General features: G+C 33.1%; 2 protein-coding genes across 8 annotated transcripts in view; both read right to left on the bottom strand.

Annotated features, from left to right (window-relative positions):
- LOC113110120 (bone morphogenetic protein receptor type-1B-like) overlaps window positions 1-12,674 on the bottom strand; it is a 62,422-nt gene extending 49,748 nt beyond the window's left edge. The window contains exons 1-2 of one of the 2 annotated variants that reach the window (XM_026274134.1): window positions 12,540-12,674; window positions 11,575-11,633 (exon numbers count right to left, since the gene is read on the bottom strand). The gene's annotated coding sequence lies outside the window, so the exon portion shown is untranslated. The remainder of the gene's footprint in view (window positions 1-11,574; window positions 11,634-12,539) is intronic. The other variant, XM_026274133.1, reaches the window with a different exon arrangement.
- Window positions 12,675-19,755: 7,081 nt separating this feature from the next.
- LOC113110118 (PDZ and LIM domain protein 5-like) overlaps window positions 19,756-22,563 on the bottom strand; it is an 80,700-nt gene continuing 77,892 nt past the window's right edge. For all 6 annotated transcript variants that reach the window (XM_026274127.1, XM_026274129.1, XM_026274130.1 and 3 more), the window contains 3 exons: window positions 21,714-21,834; window positions 21,365-21,480; window positions 19,756-20,395 (listed from right to left, as the gene is read on the bottom strand). In XM_026274127.1, coding sequence (XP_026129912.1) covers window positions 20,306-20,395; window positions 21,365-21,480; window positions 21,714-21,834 — 327 coding nt within the window. In that variant the 3' untranslated portion in view covers window positions 19,756-20,305. The remainder of the gene's footprint in view (window positions 20,396-21,364; window positions 21,481-21,713; window positions 21,835-22,563) is intronic.

The raw sequence follows: 22,563 nt of genomic DNA, 5'->3' as shown, positions 1-22,563 counted from the left end.
GGACTTCGTGTGAAGAAAACAGCACGCTCTTCTGCACTAAATGAACCGGAACATACAGCCGGGACAAAAAGTCTGAGATCAAACGAAAACTTTTTAGCCTTGTATTGGACTGTATATATTTGTCTGGGAATGATCTGTTTGGATTCAATAAAATTCAGCAAGAATCACACTGTGCCAAAATTTTTTTAATAAAATAAAGAGACCTAAACATGATTTTTTTTTCTTTTTAATTACTTTTTAAAACAAAATATTTTAATATTAAATATGTATTACATTACATATTTTTTCACAAAATGTGAATATTAAAAATAGTAATTAATTTTTTTTATATTTATTAAATATATATATATATATATATATATATATATATATATTTTTTTTTTTTTTTTTTTTTTTTTTTTCATTAAATGTAATTTTAACAATCATTTTTATTTAGAGTAACTTCATTTTCTAAAATAGCAAATTAAAACTGAACAAGCAAATAAACAAAAAAAAACTTTAAAATGAAAAATATAAAATACAATATTATAAAAAATGACAAAAATATATAAAATGACAAAATTATAATTCAGATTCTGGTCGGTGATTTTTGATCATGTGATGCTTCGTACAGATGCTCAGATTCTCTTAAAGATGTTTTTAAATGAGAAACTATATTGAATTAGTTTTACTTATATTAAACTTAAATTAAAACAAAAAAAACTTTCATTACTTGAAATAAGTATTAACAGAAAAAAAAACATTTCAGCTAGTTGCCAAGACAAAATTAGTCAAAATATATTAAAATTTATAAAAACTCATTTAGATATTTGTAAAAAAAAAAAAAAAAACTAAAAATGAAAACAAAATGAATACAACTTTAACATTTAAATAAAAAAATAAACAATCAAAATAATAATAAAATCTATGTACATATCTAAAAATATATATATATATATATATAAAAAATATATATAAAACTATCATGGTATCTTCTGATAAAACAGCACTGAAGAACTGAAGGGATAAGATCAAAGTTTCTGTCCCTACAGACAGGATTCATTTCTTGAAAACTCAATGAACACATTAAGACCCCGAACAATTGGATTTTCTCGCCCTGCATTCAGAGTTTCCTCAGTCCATATATGATGCAAGACATCCTGACTCATCCGATCCTCTCCCAGCAATCACATTACGCTTCCCAGAGCTGGAGAAATTAGATTTCCATCTCTCTCTGGTTAATGGAAGTCCACTCTGCTCCTCTCCCCTTCGCTGGACATTGCACCGGCCGGCAGCTTGAAGTAATCCACCGCCTCTTTTCTGTTCATCCGACTGAATGTCCTCGCTCTCATCTTCAGGGGGTTTAATTGCCCTGAGCTTTACTGAAAGTGGATCAAGATGTCCACCTCTGTGACACCAGAGCTGCGGATCGAGCCGCAAACATCCGCTTGCACTCAACGCATGAGAAAACTACGGCTGTGAAAGACAACCATCTCATGCATGCATTTAAATACAATACATTTACACGCATGCTGTTCAAACGCACATCATAACTGCACGTCATAAAGTAACAACTTTCATTTTTAGATGAGGAAGAATACTGTTAACCAACAGCTACAACAACGATTATATGATCTAATCAAGTCCTGATGATCTAATTAAATCATGTCCTTTCTTCACATTTTATCGGGAAAAATGTCACATCATGGAAGTTAGTTAACAGCATTATAAACTGCATTTACAAAAAAAGTTTGTTTATTTGCAAACAGCAATTCAGAAATCCATAACTTAATTCATATTCAAGATATAATTTGTAAAGTTGCATTTACAAAGCGACATTTTCAAGTGTGACCTAACAAGCCTGTGCATTTATTAAATGTGAATTATGTGTGTGTGTGTGTGTGTGTGTGTGTGTGTATTAATATTTATTAAAAAATAATTCAATATAGATTTTATTAGCAAACAAATGCACACATATATAGTATTATTTTTAATATATATTATGACATTAATACTATTTTTATATCAAATAAAACACAATGAAAACCCTATACATACTACTGCTATATTTGTATTGTATTACATTTTATTATTTATTATTATTATTAATATTAATATTTTTTTTGTTTAAATCATATAACAAATGTAATGTTGTCAATCGATTAAAAAAATGAATCACACAATTAAAATCACAAAATTTATCTGAAATTAATCACGATTAATTTGATCCCCTTACATTCAAGGTTTTAAATATACTTTTATATTTCAACAATTTCACATTCAATCTTCAAATTAAATGTACAAACCACAAAGACGGTATATGTTTTATATTTGTTTAATGGCATCTTTTTTATGACTGAAGCCCAGTATCACTGTAAGATATTCATGTAAATATTCCACTTTTTTTTTTTTTTTTTGTTTTTTAAAGTAAATTAGCTTAAATGGTTATATGATGTGATTTCAATAGTTTCTTTCTCTTTGGAGTGTCACAAGCTCTTGGTGATTGAAGAAGATCTGTAAAGTTGCAAAGACTAAATTCTCATACCCAAAGAGATATTCTTTATCAAAGTTAAGACACGCCCCCTAAAACACCTCGTTTAAACACGCCCCCACATCTCTACATCACTATGTGGAAATATTTGCATAATGCCAAATATTCACGCAAAGAAAGGCGTAGCGGTTTCAGTAACACAGTTAGTGTTGAAGCAGTCATGTCAGGATGATGTGTGTGTATCGAGGAGAAAGAACAAGCACTTTATTTGTTTTTCCGAAAGTAGATGCATTTAGGAATCTTTAAGATTACTTACAACAGAACAGCTACGCATTTTATGGACGACTGTTTCGTGAACCTAGGAGAGAAGGTCAGGACTTTACTACAACAATCTGGTGCTTCTGAATCAGCTCTCTATTTTGAAAGATGAAGCTTGCGATTATGGAAAGTGGTGTTACATTTCTGACAAGTGCTTGCAGTGTTCGGCCAATCACAATGCACTGGGTCAGCTGGCCAATCAGAGCAGACTGCGCTTGTCAGAAGGAGGGACTTGTTTGAGAGAGGCGGGGCATAGAGGACCTACAATAATGTACAGTATTTGAAAAATAATGTGTTTTTTTACATTAAAGCATGTCAACATATTCTATATGACCCATTTTAAGCATATTTTGTCACATTAATTCTGATTTCATGTATTTATTCATGAATAACTTAGATGTTCTGATAAAGCACAAAACAATCCAACTTCAAGGCTCATCTAATGCATCTGACTGACTGTATTATTGAGTGTTTGTGGGTCATCTGAACTTCTTTAATCCGCTGACAGACGGACTCGAGCTCAGACCTGTGTCACAACAGCAGCAGAGCGATTGTGTTTCACAGGAACCTGTCAGGAGCTTTAGTCTGTGGATGAGGGAACGTGTGTGTGTTTGGATGATGGATGGAGGGAGGCACATAAAGACATACCTGAACTCCACAGTAAAACCAGAAACCTGAGACGGAAAAGCCATCGGGATATTCTGCTGTTTTGTCTTCTGCACTTCCTGCCAATGTGAATCTATTACAGTTTCTATTAGGGTTGTGAAACAAGAAGCGGTTCATATCGGCCACACAACATACTGAACAGTCACAATACGAGCATAAAGATTTTGTGATATAAAAAGGAAGCAACTTTGTAAATAATGCAATCTTCATTTTATTTGCTCATTTAATAGGAAAAAAGTATAATAGTTTAATAGCATCTGATTTAATCTCCAGTAGCAAACGGTCACTAAATTTGATTCAAATGCTCTTTTTAATGAATCAGTTCAAGACTCTGATTCAGTTGCATCATCACTCAAATGTTCAAAGACTTTGCTGCATTTTTTCATCTTATTTATTTTTGTAAAAACAAACACTTATGTTTATGTACTGCTATATAGATTTATAGAAATTAACAGTTATATTTAACTTTTAAATATGTATTATTATTTACATAATATTATTAAATATAAAAATACTATTATTTATAAAACATAAAATATTATTATTAAATTATAATTGAAGAATATTGCATAATATATGTTTTATTTTTTAAATTGTATTTATTAAAATTGTTAATTTTATTTTTTTAACATTATTATGTTTAAATGGATAAAAATAATATTACATGTTTATAAAATATTAAATATGTGACATTTATTATAATAATAATTTGGTTAAACTAAATAAAAAATGTAATTACTTATACAATTTTTATATTATTTGTATTATTAAAATACCTTTTTATAAAATATAAAATATATATTTTTTAATTTAATGATTTGTAAAAATAAAAATTAAATAATAGTAATAATAAGTTTAATATTTATAACAACACTTCAATACTTTAACTGTACTTCTTTTATTAAACATTTTAAATCCGCTAAGTCACGATAAAAGTTAAACAAACACACAAGATTTTTAAACATAGATAAATGAGTTAGCCTACTAAAAATTTTTATTGCCAAGCTCTTCTCAGAAATTTTATATTTTAACTAAAAAAAAAAAAATTTATGTTTCTGGAAACAATGTTTGATGTGAGTTTAAAAATTGAACTGATTGTAACAGAGAATGGACAGCACTAAAATAATCATTACTGGAGTCAGAATCATAAATGTTCGGTTCTTCACAAATCCCAATACGGTAAAAACATTTTAGGTTTTATGTTTTTAACTTAAATCTACAGTTAAATACTGTAACTGATAAAATGGTAATATAACATCCTATTGAAGCAATTAAATGTGTTTTGATTATTTGTAATACACTGAAATCACCAAAAGCAGGTGTTGATGAGAAAGTCACATGACAAACCAAAGCAGATCACACGCAGCTTTTAAACACGAACACATATAGAGGTGCACAGAGTCATTCACACAAACACTAAACACGTTCACGGTAACACATGTGAAACTGAAAAAATGCAATAAAAATTCATTTAACAACATTAGATGTAACATACAACCCTAATGTAACTGACATTTTTAAAAACAAACATCAAATTTGAATCGTAACGCAGAAATATCAATTTACGGTTATTAACTGTAAATTATATATTCTTTTCCACTTCCAAAAACGTTATACTACCGTAAAATTACGTCATGTGCAATACAGTTTTTCACTGTACGTATATAGTAAGGGACTAACGTTAATCTTTTACCAGGTTTTTACTGTAGCATTTTTACTGTTTTTTAACTTTTAAATTCAAGGTCACTTTTTACAGTGTATTTGAAGAGTTCATTTGCAAAAACATTAAATTTCAGTTCATATTAAACAAACTGCAATTGGGTTGTTTCGATTAAATAATACTACTTAAATAAATAAACTAAAACTATTAAATAACTACATGATTTTTAAACTTTATCTGATATTGCAAATGAACTCTTCATTTTTTATTTGAGTATCAATACTTTCAATACTCGCATTAGTAACGAAATGTCAATACTTCAGGGTGGATAGGCTCATCCCTACACTCTTAAAAATAGAAGAGAACAACCTTTTTTGTCTAAATGGTTCCATAAAGAACCTTTAACATCTGAAGAACCTTTCGGTTTCATAAAAGCTTCTTTGTGGAGAATTCTTCAGATTATAAAAAGATAAGAAAGAGATGGTTCTTCGACTGAATGGCTCCTTGTGGAACCAAAAAGTGTTCTTCTATGGCATCACTGTGAACTTTTAAGCACCTTTATTTTTAAGAGTGTAGGCTCCAGTCTTCTTTCTGAGTCCCTGAAGAGCAGTGTCATGCCATCCTCTCTAAACCCATCACCCATAATGCATCTGTGCTGGGGATTAATGGAGCGTTTGACACTCGGAGTGATTCACGAACACTTTTACCGGCAGTCTTTAAAACGCTTGCTGAGAACAGAACGGCTGTTCACGAAGAGCTGGAGATCAACACACGATGGATGGACGGATGGCATGCAGCGGGACGCATTAGCGCAGGGCTCCGAACTGTTTTGGTGGGAAATCAAAGACGGAGCGCCATAAATCTCCCGCCGGTCACAGTCAGCGAGTCAAGAGTCAGATGAATTTAGTTTGCAGCGTGTGACATGTTGATGAGATAATAATTCAAATCATCTCTGACAAAGTTCGCCGGCTTTCATCTTCAGAGCCTCGGAGAGATCTGAGACAAGTCGAGTCGGGGTTTATTCCTTTCACATGCGACACTTCATGCGTTTACGGTAAAAACATGAGCTGATAGAAATCAGAATAAATGACTCCAGTGTGAGCTATTATAAAGAATTAAAATTTGTAAATAGGTCACCATTATTGACTATTTCTAGGTGGTATATTTGTTAATAAAAACTAACATTTCCATTTTATAATCATTTAATTATTATATAAAAATGCTATAAAATATTTATAAAATGTATTTATATTAAATATTGTTATACATTATAAAATAATATTACATAATACTAATATTGCTAATCATAATAAACTTTTATATTATTAAATTAAATATTTATTTACTTTTAAGTGATTTTATTTATTTTATTATTAAATATTTCCCCAAAAATAAAATTAAACATATCAAATATTTTATTAAATATTATTAGATTATTCTTGAAAATTAACTTTTCATTATATATTTAATTACTTTAAATTATTCTATTATTTTTAATTTTATTAAATATTAGTAACATTACATTCATAAAAATATTAAACATTTATGTTAAATATTTATATTTAATATGAATATATTATAAATTAATAATATTAATAAAAATTAATAAGATTAAACACTACTTTTTACACTACAATGGACATAATTATTCATTAAAATGTAACAAATTTCTGAAAACTACTTTCCTGCTGATGAAATCAAGGCTATGTGAACGGGGCTAAATAATATCAACCATTTCAATATTATCCAATAATATTAACATGGACTCATTTCACTGGAGACAGTAGCAAACTGAATAGCAACCATCCAGTTAACAATTTAGCAACAGTGTAGCAACATCCAGGCAACCATAGAACCATAGAAGATTCTAGAATCCGGTGGTGGCTTTTCCAAACACTGCATACATTTTCTTCACATAATGTAAACATTTAGTTATGAATCATGCAGAAAACACTAAACTAATAATAACTTCTGTTCTCCCCTTTAGCAACATTGCCAAGTCTGTGCTCATTAATGCTCACCCACAATCCCCTGTTCTCATTGGCCACGCCCACTTCCTGTAATTACACGAGCAGACGACGAGGTCAAAGGTCAGCTAATGCAGCTCAGACTGCAGACAGACGCAGACCTGAGCCACAGCAAACACACACAATACACTCGTTTCATACTCCTACTAACCATATCACTCACAATATAGAGAATTATGTTGATAATTCAATAAAATTAAGACTTGAAATTTTCTTATGCTCGCCAAGGCTGCAACATTTTATAAAAATATGGTATAAAATTGTGAAATATTATTGAAATGTAAAACAGCTGTTTTCTGTGTGAATGTCTGTTAAAGTGTAATTTATTTGAAAATACAACGGAGCATCACAGAAATAAATTACACTTTAACACAGATTCACACAGAAAACAGATGTTTTAAATAGTAAAAATATTTTACAATATTAAGTGTTTTTACTGTAAATAAATACTCCAAAATCAGTAATATTGTGAAATATTTTGGCTTGGCGAGCAGAAGAGAGTTCTTTGAAAAATAAAAAATCTTACCATTCAAAAACTTTTAACTGGTAGTGTATGAAATATTAAGTACTGGTCATTTTTGTGCTGAATTTTCACATCATGCCACATTTTTATGCCAATCTTATGTGTAAATGATATAAAGCAGGTCTTGAAGTTCACATCATGTTTCCGAGAACGATCTGAGCTCATTATTCGGACTCTAAACTCCAGGCTGGAAATGCACCTTGATGAAGGAATCTCACACGCCTCCGTGCTCCAGGAACATCAGAAGCTTGTTAAATTCTCCCAGAAGCCCTTGGGGTATCCAGATCCAGAGCACAAAGGCGCAGTGTTCTGCAGTGTCCACGCACACAGTAGCCACATTAAACGTCTGAGAGATGTCATAATTGCACACGTTCAACTGAAGACATTACAACATTGTGTTGGTTTAAGAGGTGTTGCTCTAGATTGGTTTAAATCATATTTTGCAAATAGGAGTGGGTGAGCATTACTCGAGTAATGCTTTTTTTCCTTGTGGGGTTCCTCAGGGTTCTATTTTGGCTCCTTTGCTTTTTTCTCTCTATACTGTATTCTCCCTCTTGACTCGATTTTTAGAAAATGCGGTTTGTCATTTCACTGTTATGCGGATGACACTCAGGTTTATTTGCCTGTCAAACTAAATTCTGTGGGTCTTGAGTCTCTTATGGCATGTTTGGCAGATGTAAACGATTGGCTTTACATTTTTTATTCTTTAATGAAAAGAAAATTGAAATTATAGGTTTTAGTCCATCTGAATTTTCAAATTCCATGAAACTGGATTTGGGAGGGTTTGAAATCATGGGTAAAAAAAACCCTGGTTTTATTTTTAATGATGGCTTAAAGTTTGACCGACAAATAAATTCAGTTGTCAAAGCTTGCTTTTTTTCCTCACTACATTGGTTGCCTGTTTGTTTAAGAGTGGATTTTAATATTTTTCTTCTCGTTTATATTTTTTTTTTTAAATATTATTCTAAATATAACGCACTTTTTTTTTTAAATGTTGGGTATTAAAATAATATTATATATGTGTAAATAAGTGTTAATTTACATTCTGGGTGTAAATTAAAATATCACGTTAAAATAATTGAAATTTATTCATACATTTTAATATTAATACAATTAATCAATTAAACTTAATTATAAAATGTATTTTATGTGACAAAAAAATTATACAATCGAACAAAATTATGTTTAAAACATTTTTATTGTTTCATTTTTTAGGAATATAACAATAATAATAAATATTATTTATTAATAACACTTTTTATATAATAATTACGTTTATTATATAAAATGTATTATCATCATCATCATCTATTTTTTTTTTTACGTAATGATTATATCATATAATTATTACTTTTTTTTTAAATCATTCATATCACATAAATCACAAAAATTTGGCCAAATTGTGCACACAAAAAGAGAGCTTAAAAAAAATAAAATTTTACATTTTTACTTTTTCCCTCAAACAGTGCACCCCTACACTGAGTCTATTTTGAGATAAATATCATCTTTATATTGCCCATCTGCTCTTTTAACATTGGAATCAGCCATTAAAACCCATAATGATCAACCTCAAGTGACCGTGACCTGTGATGACTTAACATCATCGAAGCACGTTTTCACACTGAACGACGCCACGGTGAAATAAAAGCAGTTAAACAGCGCCGGCCCGCTGGGTTTAATTCAAACAAGCCTACGGTCGCCAAAGCCAGACCACACAAACAAAATGAGCACTTTCCCACACGCAGGCTTTTAGAAATCCCACCCAAAACACACATCAGGCCTGTAATGGCTTTCTCTCATTACGCCGCAGTATAAATGACTCCTGTGTAGCCGCTGACACGCTCCCAAAGAACTGCTTATCAGACACACGATACTCACCGATATCACAACACACACGCAACGATTAAAGAAGGATTCACTGGACGGCCAAAAACCATGAGCTCAGATCAGATCCAAGGACGAGGATGATGAATTCATCAGCTGCTACATAGTCATACTACAGCTCTCAAATAAGTCTTATTCACCTCTGTTCATCAATGCATACAGTATAAGGAGTACTCCAAACAAGTGCTTCAGTAAACAAACAAGTACTCCATTAAACAGACCAGTACTCCAGTAAACAGACCAGTACGCCAGTAAACAGACCAGTACGCCAGTAAACAGACCAGTACGCCATTAAACAGACCAGTACTCCAGTAAACAAACTAATACTCCAGTAAACAGACCAGTACTCCAGTAAACAAACTAATACTCCAGTAAACAGACCAGTACTCCAGTAAACAGACCAGTACTCCAGTAAACAGACCAGTACTCCATTAAACAGACCAGTACTCCAGTAAACAGACCAGTACTCCAGTAAACAGACCAGTACTCCATTAAACAGACCAGTACTCCAGTAAACAGACCAGTACTCCAGTAAACAGACCAGTACTCCAGTAAACAGACCAGTACTCCAGTAAACAAACTAATACTCCAGTAAACAGACCAGTACTCCAGTAAACAGACCAGTACTCCAGTAAACAGACCAGTACTCCAGTAAACAGACCAGTACTCCAGTAAACAAACTAATACTCCAGTAAACAGACCAGTACTCCAGTAAACAGACCAGTACTCCAGTAAACAAACTAATACTCCAGTAAACAGACCAGTACTCCAGTAAACAAACTAATACTCCAGTAAACAGACCAGTACTCCAGTAAACAGACCAGTACTCCAGTAAACAGACCAGTACTCCAGTAAACAGACCAGTACTCCAGTAAACAGACCAGTACTCCAGTAAACAGACCAGTAATCCAGTAAACAAACTAATACTCCAGTAAACAGACCAGTACTCCAGTAAACAAACTAATACTCCAGTAAACAGACCAGTACTCCAGTAAACAGACCAGTACTCCAGTAAACAAACTAATACTCCAGTAAACAAACTAATACTCCAGTAAACAGACCAGTACTCCAGTAAACAAACTAATACTCCAGTAAACAGACCAGTACTCCAGTAAACAAACTAATACTCCAGTAAACAGACCAGTACTCCAGTAAACAAACTAATGCTCCAGTAAACAGACCAGTACTCCAGTAAACAAACTAATGCTCCAGTAAACAGACCAGTACTCCAGTAAACAGACCAGTACTCCAGTAAACAAACTAATACTCCAGTAAACAAACTAGTACTCCAGTAAACAAGTACTCCATTAAACAAACCAGTACTCCATTAAACAAACTAATACTCCAATAAACAAACTAGTACTCCCAACACAAGCCCTGAACCCAAAAAATCTCATATCCCAAATTACACTTTAAACTAGTTCTGGGCAAAAAATGTTTTCCTGTATTTACATGTTTATATTTAAACTCATATAATTTGTATTATATATATATAGATTTAATATATATATAAAAAAAGATACATGCATGTGTGTGTATTTATATATACATAATAAATATAAGCAGTATACACATATATTATGTACATAAAAACTTATTTCGGATGCGATTAATCATTGACCAGTGCTACTTTAAAAACGCTTTCAAAAACACTGATTTGATCAAAAACATTGTTAATTCTGACTCAAACAATGACGTGGTTTGGGGGAGGGGCTACTTGTATGATTGACCAATGACGGTCGAGGGTATTGTGTGGGGAAAAGGTTTGATAACAGTCATTATTATTTTTATTGTACAGCTTAATGACACATTTCAGCTTTAAAAATGTACTGTAAACTATTTTGTGTGTGTGTGTGTGTGTGTGTTCACCCTTAAGCTGTTTCACAACAATCACAATTATTTCAGCCATTAAACAAGCAAAACTTAACCAAAGATTCAACACTGAAAATGAAAACATCAGCCACAGAAAAACACATTTCGGTTTGTTCTCGCATCGCTTGCTAAAGTCTTTGACCGATTGTCTTACCTCAGTCTGCAGATGAATGAAGCTCCTTATGGATTTATGATGTTCAGATCTCTCAACATCTACAAGAACAGTCAAACAGAATATTTCGTAAGACCTTGATGAAGACCAATAAATCATATCCCTGGGAGTTATGCAATATCATTTAATATAGAAACAACCTGTAAAACGACTTCAGGAATCATCCCTAATCAAATCGCAATTCATCAACATGTCAAAAAACTTCCAGTAATTGCTAACCTAAACAACGAGAGCTTTGTGTGTTTGGTTTCATACTAATCAAAATACGCACGCATGAAAATCTAAAAGTAGCTAATTCAAGAATTAACTAACAAAACCCAACACGGATTAAAACATCTCGTGGTTTAAATGCACATGTGCCCCTTGAACGCAAAACCAGTCATGAGTATCACTTCTTTGTTTTAATTGATAAATAATCTTTCCATTGAAATTGGTTTGTTAGGATCGTTCATTATTTGAAAATCTGGAATCTGAGGATGCAAAAAAATCTAAATATTGAGAAAATCGCTTTTAAAGTTGTCCAAATGAAGTTCTTAGCAATGCATACAATTAACGTTTGCGGTAGGACATTAACAAAATATATTCATGGAACATGATCTTTACTAATGACTCATATGTATTGCTACAAACATACATGTGTTACTGATGACTGGTTTTGTGCTGCAGAGTGCATGAGTTAAATTAAACGTCTTACTCGATTGATAGGCTATTTTGCGTTCATCACAACACACCTATTTCATTTGTCTTAAACTAGTAGCTTCCACTAAAACTAAGCTCTGACATCTGCTCGAGAGAAAGACCCCGAGACACTGCAGCGAGATTCACGCGAAAACGCCAAACTTTCGTCAATATGAGTCCGAGAAAAGCTCGCGAAACACCCTAAATCTGCTCGCGGATCACAAACCGAGGGAGAGAGTATCGACAAACACAGCGAACTAAACCCTCACCTTCATTCCCGATCCTCTAAAGTCCGTCAGAGAGCGTCCTGAGCTCCTCGAGAGCTGCACACACCAACATCAGGCGGTCAATCACTCGAGGAGGAAAACTGAGCTTCTTTCCTTCAGTGTGTGTGTGTGTGTGTGTGTGTGGAGGAGCACAGGCTCCAACCAGTGACGCCTCAGAGAAATACACCTTAATACGAGCTCCTCATCAAAAACACACACACCAACTATATAATAAAGCAATAAAAATAAAAAAACACACACAGAGACAGGTAGAAACTATTTAAAAAAAAAACATTAACCAAATATAAAATTGCCCTTTTTAAACATCCTGACATTATATATAGGCAATTATTTAATATAGTATATACTATACAATACACCTTCTGTAACCCATATCACCATATTCCTGCTCTGAACCTCAAACTTATGTCAAAAATACTTCTTCATCAAACACATGTTGACGAAAAAGAAAAGTGGATTTTTGAACTGGTGGTGGCGCTATTCAGTCAGCTCCTTAGCATGAGAACATAGATTTCATTTTTAAACAGCATTTATCTCTCTCTCTCTCTCTCTCTCTCTCTATATATATATATAGGTGTATATATATATGTATGTATGTATGTATGTTTCTCTAAATTGATTCTGAATAATTCAGATTGCTTTCATTAATTTATTTCAAAATGTTTTGTGTTATGTTGTCCATTATTGATAGTTTTCATACTTAAGCTGTGAAAGGAACATTTTTAAGAGCTCAACACAACAGCTTTTATGATGCAGAGGTCACTTCAGTTTTTGATTCTGAATATATTATTCAGGTGTTTTCTTATTTATTCCAGAAATCTTTGAGATATACAATATTCAATTTGTGCTGGCCTGACTTAATCAAAATAGTGTTTAAAAATTACTTTCTGTTTTACTTTGTGTTTGTATAGACCATAACGCATATCATTTGAATCGCGGATCATTTGAATCAGTTCGAGAGTTCGTAGCGGGATCGCGAATCATTTGAGTCAGTTCGAGAGTTCGTAGCGGGATCGCGAATCATTTGAGTCAGTTCGAGAGTTCGTAGCGGGATCGCGAATCATTTGAGTCAGTTCGAGAGTTCGTAGCGGGATCGCGAATCATTTGAATCAGTTCGGGAGTTCGTAGCGGGTTCGCGAATCATTTGAGTCAGTTTGGGGATCACGAATCATTTGAATCAGTTCGGGAGTTCAAAGCGGGATCGCGAATCATTTGAGTCAGTTTGGGGATCACGAATCATTTGAATCAGTTCGGGAGTTCAAAGCGGGATCGCGAATCATTTGAGTCAGTTTGTCCATTGTTGGGCAGTAAAGCGTTACTGTAACGCTGTTACTTTTGACTAATTAATACTGTAACGCATTACTTTTTAAATAAATTAACTCCATTACCATTACCCTATGGTGCATTGTCCGTTCCTTTTTAAAAAATGTAATAAATTTTGACTGAAGTGTGCAGCCTAACCTGTTTGCAGCGACGCATTGTAGGATTGGTGGATGCCGACCCACTGTAAACAATTTTTTAAACAATTGTAATTTAGTTTCTTTTTTTCTTGTCTTCGCCACCTGGCTACTGTTATAAAATTTTGGGAAATTCAAACAAAAAGTAATAAAAAAATTCAACAAAATAAAAAAAAAGACTGCAAGTGACGTCACTAGTGGAAATGCAAGTCTGAGAGTGCAAGTGCAAGTCTCCAGCCAGACCCTCTTGATTATTTCACTTTAGTTGAGCATAAAGACAAAAACCTTTTAGTCAAATGTAAGCTGTGTCTTTCTGGTTCGAATGTCCTCTCCTAGCCCACGAATTTCCAATTTTATTTAGCAAGGATTCTTTAAATGTATCAGTCATGATAAAGACATCATTTTACAAGAGATTTCTTTTTCAGATAAATGCTGCTCTTATGAACTGTCTATTCATCAAAGAAACCTTTTGAAATATATTAAAATAGAATACAGCTATTTTAAATAGGCTAGTAAAAATATTTATCAATTTCACTGCTTTTCAGTATTTGGATCAAATAAATGCAGGGGAGACTTCTTTAAAAAACATTAACAAGCTTACCGTTCAAAAACTTTTGACTGGTAGTGGATACCATAAGCAACTTTAATTTTCTATAAATTCTAGCTTTTAATTAGCTTAGAAATCTATAACTGCTGGACAATAACAAATAATAATGATTTGTTTATATAATACAAACACTTTTTATCTCCTAATAAGGCAGAATCATTTCTATACTGTAATAAATGCTATGTCAATTAGCACTGCATTGTTCATATGGGTCATTATAAGAAAACGTGCCATTTCACACTTTTAATGTTTGATTTTCAAAGTACTGTTTTGAAAATCTTTAAGCCCCTTTTTGGATGAAGTAGATCCTTACCTCTCAGGAAAATGTGCCGTGCCATCTTATTTATTTATTTATTTTTCATATAACCAATTTAAATATGTATTTTTGGTCAACCCTGTTACCAACATATTAATTACTTTTTGAAAAGGTTTTAAATACATGTATAGAACAAATCTGATATACTGTGAAATATATACCCCCCCCCCCTTGTTACATTAGGAGTGTTTGTGAATTGAGAATATTAAAAGTTAAATTTAGAATATTATACAAGTAACAGGGTTGACAACAGTTACAGTATTGGTTATTATGCTTGTTTGAGTTACAGTTATGGTTGTAATGGAGTCTTAATTGGACATTCATAAACCTTTAATTCAACATGACTAATCAGCATATTTTGTAGACAGCTCTATTGAGATATTTTAGCATAAAAATGATGAAAAAACGAAACTTATCTGTTTGCATGAACTTTAAATTTAAAATGTTTTAACTGTTGCCAGGCTTTCTACTTCTCAAACCTCATACTTTCTATGATATAGTGCTGAGAAAACACAGAGTTACCTGTTGTGTGTTGGTAGTGGCGTGTAACACAGTTTGCTTTGCCAATTGCGAAACGTGATTGGTAAAGGGTTTGCCAGAATATACCCTGAACCAGATATATCCAGTTAGTGAAGCATTGGTTTCCACGCTGGTTTCGTTCAATAAATAAATAAAGGAAATTATTATTTTAAAAGATTCACTCATAAGAATCATCTGTTCACAAATCGGATTGTGAACTTGCATTACCGAGCCAAAGATGATACTGAACATTTCAAATGAATAAAGAATTCAAGTTCATCTGTAAAGCACATAAAGCTATCGTTTGACTTCATAAACCTTTATTTCATGCATGCTTCGTATGGAAATGCAGAGTGTGATTTCTATGAGAATGTTTGTGTCGTTATGTATGCACACTCACTAGGAGTTGCTGAATGAACAGCTGTTTGGTTGGGCAATGAAGTGCATGTATGCAGAGTATCCCAAATGCAAACTGAAAAGCTTGTTAATTTATTGACTTCTCATAATAAAAATAATATTGACTTTTGGTTTATAAAGCACATTTATAAAACCCAATGCACTTGTGTGTATCAGTATAGATCAGTAATCTCAACACATTTTAGCCTACCTATCAGTAGAATAAATAAAAAACATGATTTTTAGGGATGAAAACTGTAAAAACATGTATATTATGTATACTATTTCTAAGAAAAGTATGTCTGTTAAAATTCTCAGTCATCCAGGTCATAGTTATCCAAGAAGGGTTGGCTCAGGGGTTACAACCCTGCAGAGGTTAAATACCTGGCACTCCCCTTCAGTCATTTAGAAATGAAGAAACCCCTTGGATGAGAGGCAATTTCTTCAAATATGGACGTACCAAGTACAGTTGCCCTTGATTTTACCCTTTTTGGGTATACAACATGGGTAAGACACACAATAGCGTACTTGCGTCAACACTCTTACCCTGGAATGGTTACAGGGTTGACGGTAACAGGGTTGACGTAAAAGGTTATTGGCGGTCATTACTAGCCATGAGGTATAGGTAATGACACCAACACTTAATGAGAGGCTTAAATGTTATCATATATGTACATTTTTAAATATGTCCAAATAACTTTTTAACGTATGCTTTTCTGGTAACAGGGCTGAAACAATGAGCGTGTTCCTGTCTCTCAGACATTACATAAAGCTTTTATGATGCAGAAGCCACTTTAGTTTTTCTGAATATATTATTCAGGTGTTTTGTTATTTATTTCAGAAATCCTTGTGATATACAATATTCAGTTTGTGCTGGTCTGACTTAAACAAAATAGTGTTTAAAAATTACTTTCTAAAAATTTAAATCAGTTCGAGAGTTTGGAGCGGGATTGCGAATCATTTTGAATCAGTTCGGGAGTTCGTAGTGGGTTCGCGAATCATTTGAGTCAGTTCGGGAGTTCGTAGCGGGATCGCGAATCATTTGAGTCAGTTCGGGAGTTCGTAGCGGGATCGCGAATCATTTGAATCAGTTCGGGAGTTCGTAGTGGGTTCGCGAATCATTTGAATCAGTTCGGGAGTTCGTAGTAGGTTCGCGAATCATTTGCGTCAGTTTGTCCAGTTTTGGGCAGTAAGGCGTTATTAGTAAGCAGTTTCGTTTTAAAGTAACTACTGTAGCGCATTACTTTTTAAATAATTAACTCTGTTACCATTACCATATGGTGCATTGTCCGTTACTTTTTTAAAAATGTAATTCATTTTGACTGAAGTGCAGCCTAACCTGTTTGCAGCAGCGACGCATTAGGATTGGTGGATGCCAACCACTGTAAACACGAAGACGCACTGTGGGCGTGTCTCCGTTTATTCAACTATGTGCGGCAGTGAGTCATGGCGAGTCAAGTCGAGAGCAACACGAGTTTCTCAAAGTGGAAATATACTCATTCAGTGGCGTAACGAGCCAACACCGGGCCCTTAAACAGGATTATCAAGGCGGGCTCCCTACTACAACACGTCATGATGCTACGCGCACCAAGAAAAAAAAAAACTGCTGGTGTCGGCGCACCATAATAACACATTGTTACTGTTATTGTCACTGCTATATACACATAGGCATAGGTCCAAATACATAAAAAAGATGCTCACTTACATTATAGCTGCATTTTCCGGGCTTTCCTCTGTGCGAAGTTATTGATCATATCCTTAAGGTCCAGATTGCGCGCACGGGCATTCTCAATTGACAGTATTGCAAGTCCAGAGAGACGACTCTGTCCACAACATTTTCACCTTTTACATCGATGTTGCTTGATCCACTGGTGCTAGCATTAACCACGGAGCTGCTACTACCAACAGTCGCTTCAGGTGCTTTACTCACTTCACTCTCTTGCTCCATCTCGATCTCGATCTCTCCCCGTGTCATCTTTTTAAAGAAGCTTCCCATTTTTGGTAATTTATTAATTAATTGATCAAATTCATCTTTTCGTTTGCGCTTTTGAAAGCCACTTTTGTGTTTATAATTTGACGACTCAATGTCTGTCTCATGTTCAACGTTTTTTACTGTTTTGCACGCAATGCCATGTTCACCTGGGGATTCCCCAGTTCCAATTAGAAACAAATTACACAAAATTCATCATTTTTCGTTTCAAACATTTATTTAATTTTCAGTCAAATATGCTGTTGTCATTATTTATTCAAATCAATTCGCAAAAAATTAAATGCGATCAATCTAAAAGTAGTCAAATGCGATAGGGGGACCCGGCTGTCAATCAAACTCTTCCAGTAACGCGGGCGGGCCCCTGATTGGTCCGGGCCCGTAAGCAACCGCTTACCCTGTTTACCGATAGTTACGCCTGTGTGCTCATTATTTCACTTTAGTGGAGCATAAAGACTAAAACCTTTTAGTCAAATGTAAGCTGTGTCTTTCTGGTTCGAATGTCCTCTCCTAGCCCATGAATTTCCAATCTGTGGGCTCAGATTTTGTAAACCGTACCCTCGGTTTTTGAATCTGTACCCACGAATTCATAATCTGCGCGCACACTTTCACAATCCGCTCCCATGGATTTGTAAACTGTAGCCTACTCACGGATTCATGCAGCAAGCTCCTACGTGTTAACATACAGTTTTAATGAATATTATTATGTGGAATGGTCAGGGTAACAAGATTGTACCTTAAGAGGACACAAAGGATAAATACAGAAAACATCTTTAAAACAGAAAGACACACAAACAACTCACTTCAGTGTCTGACTCAGTGTCTAAATACGAAAGATAAAGTAGCGCTATGTTTAAAAATAAAGAGTAAAATCTACTTTACAGCATTAAAGTCATCTTCAGAGTCTGCTTTTCTCTGTGCCTTGTTTAATTTCTGTGCATGAAACTCATTTGGTGATTATAAAAATGTAATGATATTGGATACATGACACACACATGGAGCAGGTGCAGAATGTCTTTTAGTTCGTGAAGGAGGATGAGGACTAATGCGGTTAAACCTCTTCATAATCTGATCATCACAAACATGCATTACCTACTGGCTCAACCTCACTGATTACCGGAAGTGTTTGCTAATATCTATTTCACAGTGTCTCATGTGAAAGTGGAGCGTAGGTCGTGTGGTTGTGGTGGAGTGATGGTTTGGGATCTGGAGACCGAAGGATCGATCTCAGGTGACCCACGAAATACACAATGACACACTTTATTAAAACATTTACAGTAACGGGTTTCTGATGACCTACTGATATTTTAGTATCACTGACACACTATATGTATGGTTATCTAAAACTAAATCCATAATACACACACACACACACACACGCTTTAATTTTAATTTATGGCTTTGTTGTATGAAACGTTAATTATAGTTTTGTTGACATTTTAAATAAAAAAGATCTGTTCTATTCTGATTTTACATTTCAATCTTTGATTTTGTATCTACAATTTTTTCAGATGTTTTTCCTATATATTTTCTGTTTTCATTTTCATTATAGTTAAAAGTTTTAGTAATTTTTTTTATTTTGTGGCATATTTTTTATATGTAAATATAGATTTGATTATTTATCAAATTATTTATCTATTTATAGTTTAAGTTATTTTAGTACTTAAGCTTGAAGTATATAAAAATGAGATTTTTTTTGGCATATTCTGATTTTAGAGTTATTCTCTTGTGAAATATAAAAAAAATTGAAATAATAAAGAATATTTTTCTATACTGTATATTTAGTTTTAATTTTAGTTAGTTTAGCATTTTTGTATTTTTTTCTATCTATTCTATTTTACGGTTTTAGTTTAGTTGATGATAACAATGTGATCCATGTTGCATAAAAAAGAAATCGTTTTAATCACACTATGAGACTTTGAGAAGAACAGTGTTTTATTTTTCATCCCATCTCAGAATAAAGAAGTGAATTACAGGCAACTAAAACAAAGAGAATAAAGATGCACACGAGCTAATGATTAGAAAACCATCTGGAAGTCTTTAATCCTAAACTTAAAACATGTTTTTATATTAATACAAATAAAGTCAGAGATGATCGGATCTCCCACAAACCTGACGCAGATAAAAGAGCACAGAAATAACATTAAATATCACTGTAAAATATCAAATCTACCTGCATGAAGAGAGCTGGATGTTCTGCAGGAGAGAGACGGCCAAACACAAAATATATTAGCACAGAGACATGGCTCTTTAAATACATGTGGAAAATAGAATATGAACTTCTGGAATGATAACAATAAGAAACAAAAAATCTCTTGCATGTCAAGATCTCAATAAAACACTGCATCGCATGATATACTCGCTCAAAAACAGACAACGCTCTGAACATGAAGCCGAAGCCTTCTTCAGGAGAGCGGTTCCTGATCTCACTGGAATAAATCTGACCACAAGTGTTTCTCCGTGAGATCAGAACTGGACGCTGTGAGCGTGTTTCTTGCACAAGGGCTTGTCTTTCTTGGAGAAGAAGGTCTGACCCTCCAGACTCGTGCTGCACACCTACAGGACCAGAGAGAGACACCACAACACATCATCAGAAACAGAGAGTAAACCTTAAAATGAAACTAAACCGAAATCATATTTCTTATTTTCATTAGTTTCCCAAACAAATGTCATGTTTATGTAAGAACCAGGGAAACTCTGGATATATTCCTGTAAAGTTATGGGAATTAACATAATTAAAAAAAATTCCCTAGTTATCTAGAGGAGAAATTGCTATTTGTGTGTAAAAAAAAAGAAAAAAAGTTGATAAATAAATGAAAGTAAATTAATTAAATGAGTAAATCAAGTAAAAAAAAAAAATATAATGTATAAGAATTAAATAATCAAATTATGTAAACAACTGAATAACTATATAAATAAATAAAAAGTACATAAGTAATTGTAAGTCACTTTGGATAAAAGTGTCAGCTAAATGAATAAATGTAAATGTAAGTAAATAATAAAAAATCAAAAAAGTAAGTAAAATAAAATAAAAAATAAGTAAATAAATATAGTTTGTAATTAAATAAGGATCATGATAAAAAAGTAAAGAAATAATGTAGAAAATAATATATAACACGTGAATAAATGGAAAAGGTAAATAAATACAATAATTAAATTAAAAAAATAATTATATATTATTTAATTAATAGACAATTAGGTTACACTATTTTAAGGAATCCTTGTTACAGTGAAATTATGCATTTAAGTACTGAGTAACGTTACATGTAATTACTATATCGTTTGGGTTTTGCTTATAGGGTTACTTGCATGTAATTATGCATAATTAAATGTTATTATAACATGTAAAGTGTAACAACGACACCTTAATATAAAGTGTTACAGTACCTATAATGATTTTTTTAAAGTAGCCTGCTTATATAATTTAATAGGAATGCACAAAATAAATGTGATGTATTGGTGATATCAGCAGGATCGTAAAGTGTATTCAGAGGATCGAGCGTCTCGTATCGTATCGTATCGTACCGTGCAGACGAAGCAGGTGTCGTGCCAGGTGAAGCCCAGCGCCTCCACGAACTTATCGCCCGCTTCGATGGGGAAGTCACAGCCGTGACAGCTGGTGCCGAACAGGGTGTAGTAATCTGAGCAGACCAATCAGAGAAAGAATCAACTCACAAACGAATCACTTCAGCGTCTCGGAGGTTTCTTCAGATGTGACAGAACAAGTGTAGAGGAGTGTAGTGAAGTGAACGTACGTTTCTCAAAATATTAATTAACATTAATGCCATAATATATACACATTAGATTACAGAACTAGAATATACACTACATATATGTATGTCCATAGGCAGCAGGCCGAGGTGTGGTCTCTCACCGGTCTCACAGTACGGCCGGCCGTCCTCCAGGTGGAAGGTGTTGTTGCTGATTGGCTGCTGGCAGCTGGTGCACAGGAAGCAGTTCACATGCCAGGTTTGCTTCAGGGCATTGATGACTTCCTGTTAGCGGACGAGAAGCAAAGAAGCCTGAACTCTTCACTCAGCATCACATCCTACAGCAGAGATTACAGCTTCATATTTCAATATTATACACAACGCCATGCATGTATAAAGAGAAAAAAAGTGTTCGATTATATCTCAAATAAATTATATTATATATAGTTTCCATTTATTTAGTTTTTTTTAACATCAAATATTTAAATATTAACTATATTATAAAATTATGATAATATTGAATTAAATATTGTACAAATTCTAATAAATAAATGAAATGTATTTAATTATACATTATAAAATAATCATTTAGAATTTGTAATATTAAATATTATACAATTCTGATTATAATATTATAAAAATTCATATATTTCTCAAATAAATTCATATATTATTATTATTATTATTATAAAAATTCAAACAAATAAATTGCATGTATTTATTATAATATTTATATGGAAAATTATTTATACAAGGTTGTTCACACTGGTGTTTTAGGACTACAGTCAAATGTAATAATAATAATAATAGTTATTAAAAGTTAAATACTGTTATTTTTATCTTAAAGTTAGTGACATCAGTTTACTTCAATTGTGCAGCCACATTTATTTCTATAAATTTTGCATTTAATTACATTTGAGATTTTGCATCAACTCTCAAACCCGTTCAGAAATCCCAGTGCATTTAAAACATGGATGGAAACTCATCTGGAGACGATCACTGATTGAGTAACAT

Source organism: Carassius auratus, chromosome 10 (genome assembly GCF_003368295.1).
Source record: "Carassius auratus strain Wakin chromosome 10, ASM336829v1, whole genome shotgun sequence".
Lineage (NCBI taxonomy): Eukaryota > Metazoa > Chordata > Actinopteri > Cypriniformes > Cyprinidae > Carassius > Carassius auratus.
Note: the sequence above shows the minus strand (reverse complement) of the source record. Positions and strands in the feature narration are given on the sequence as shown.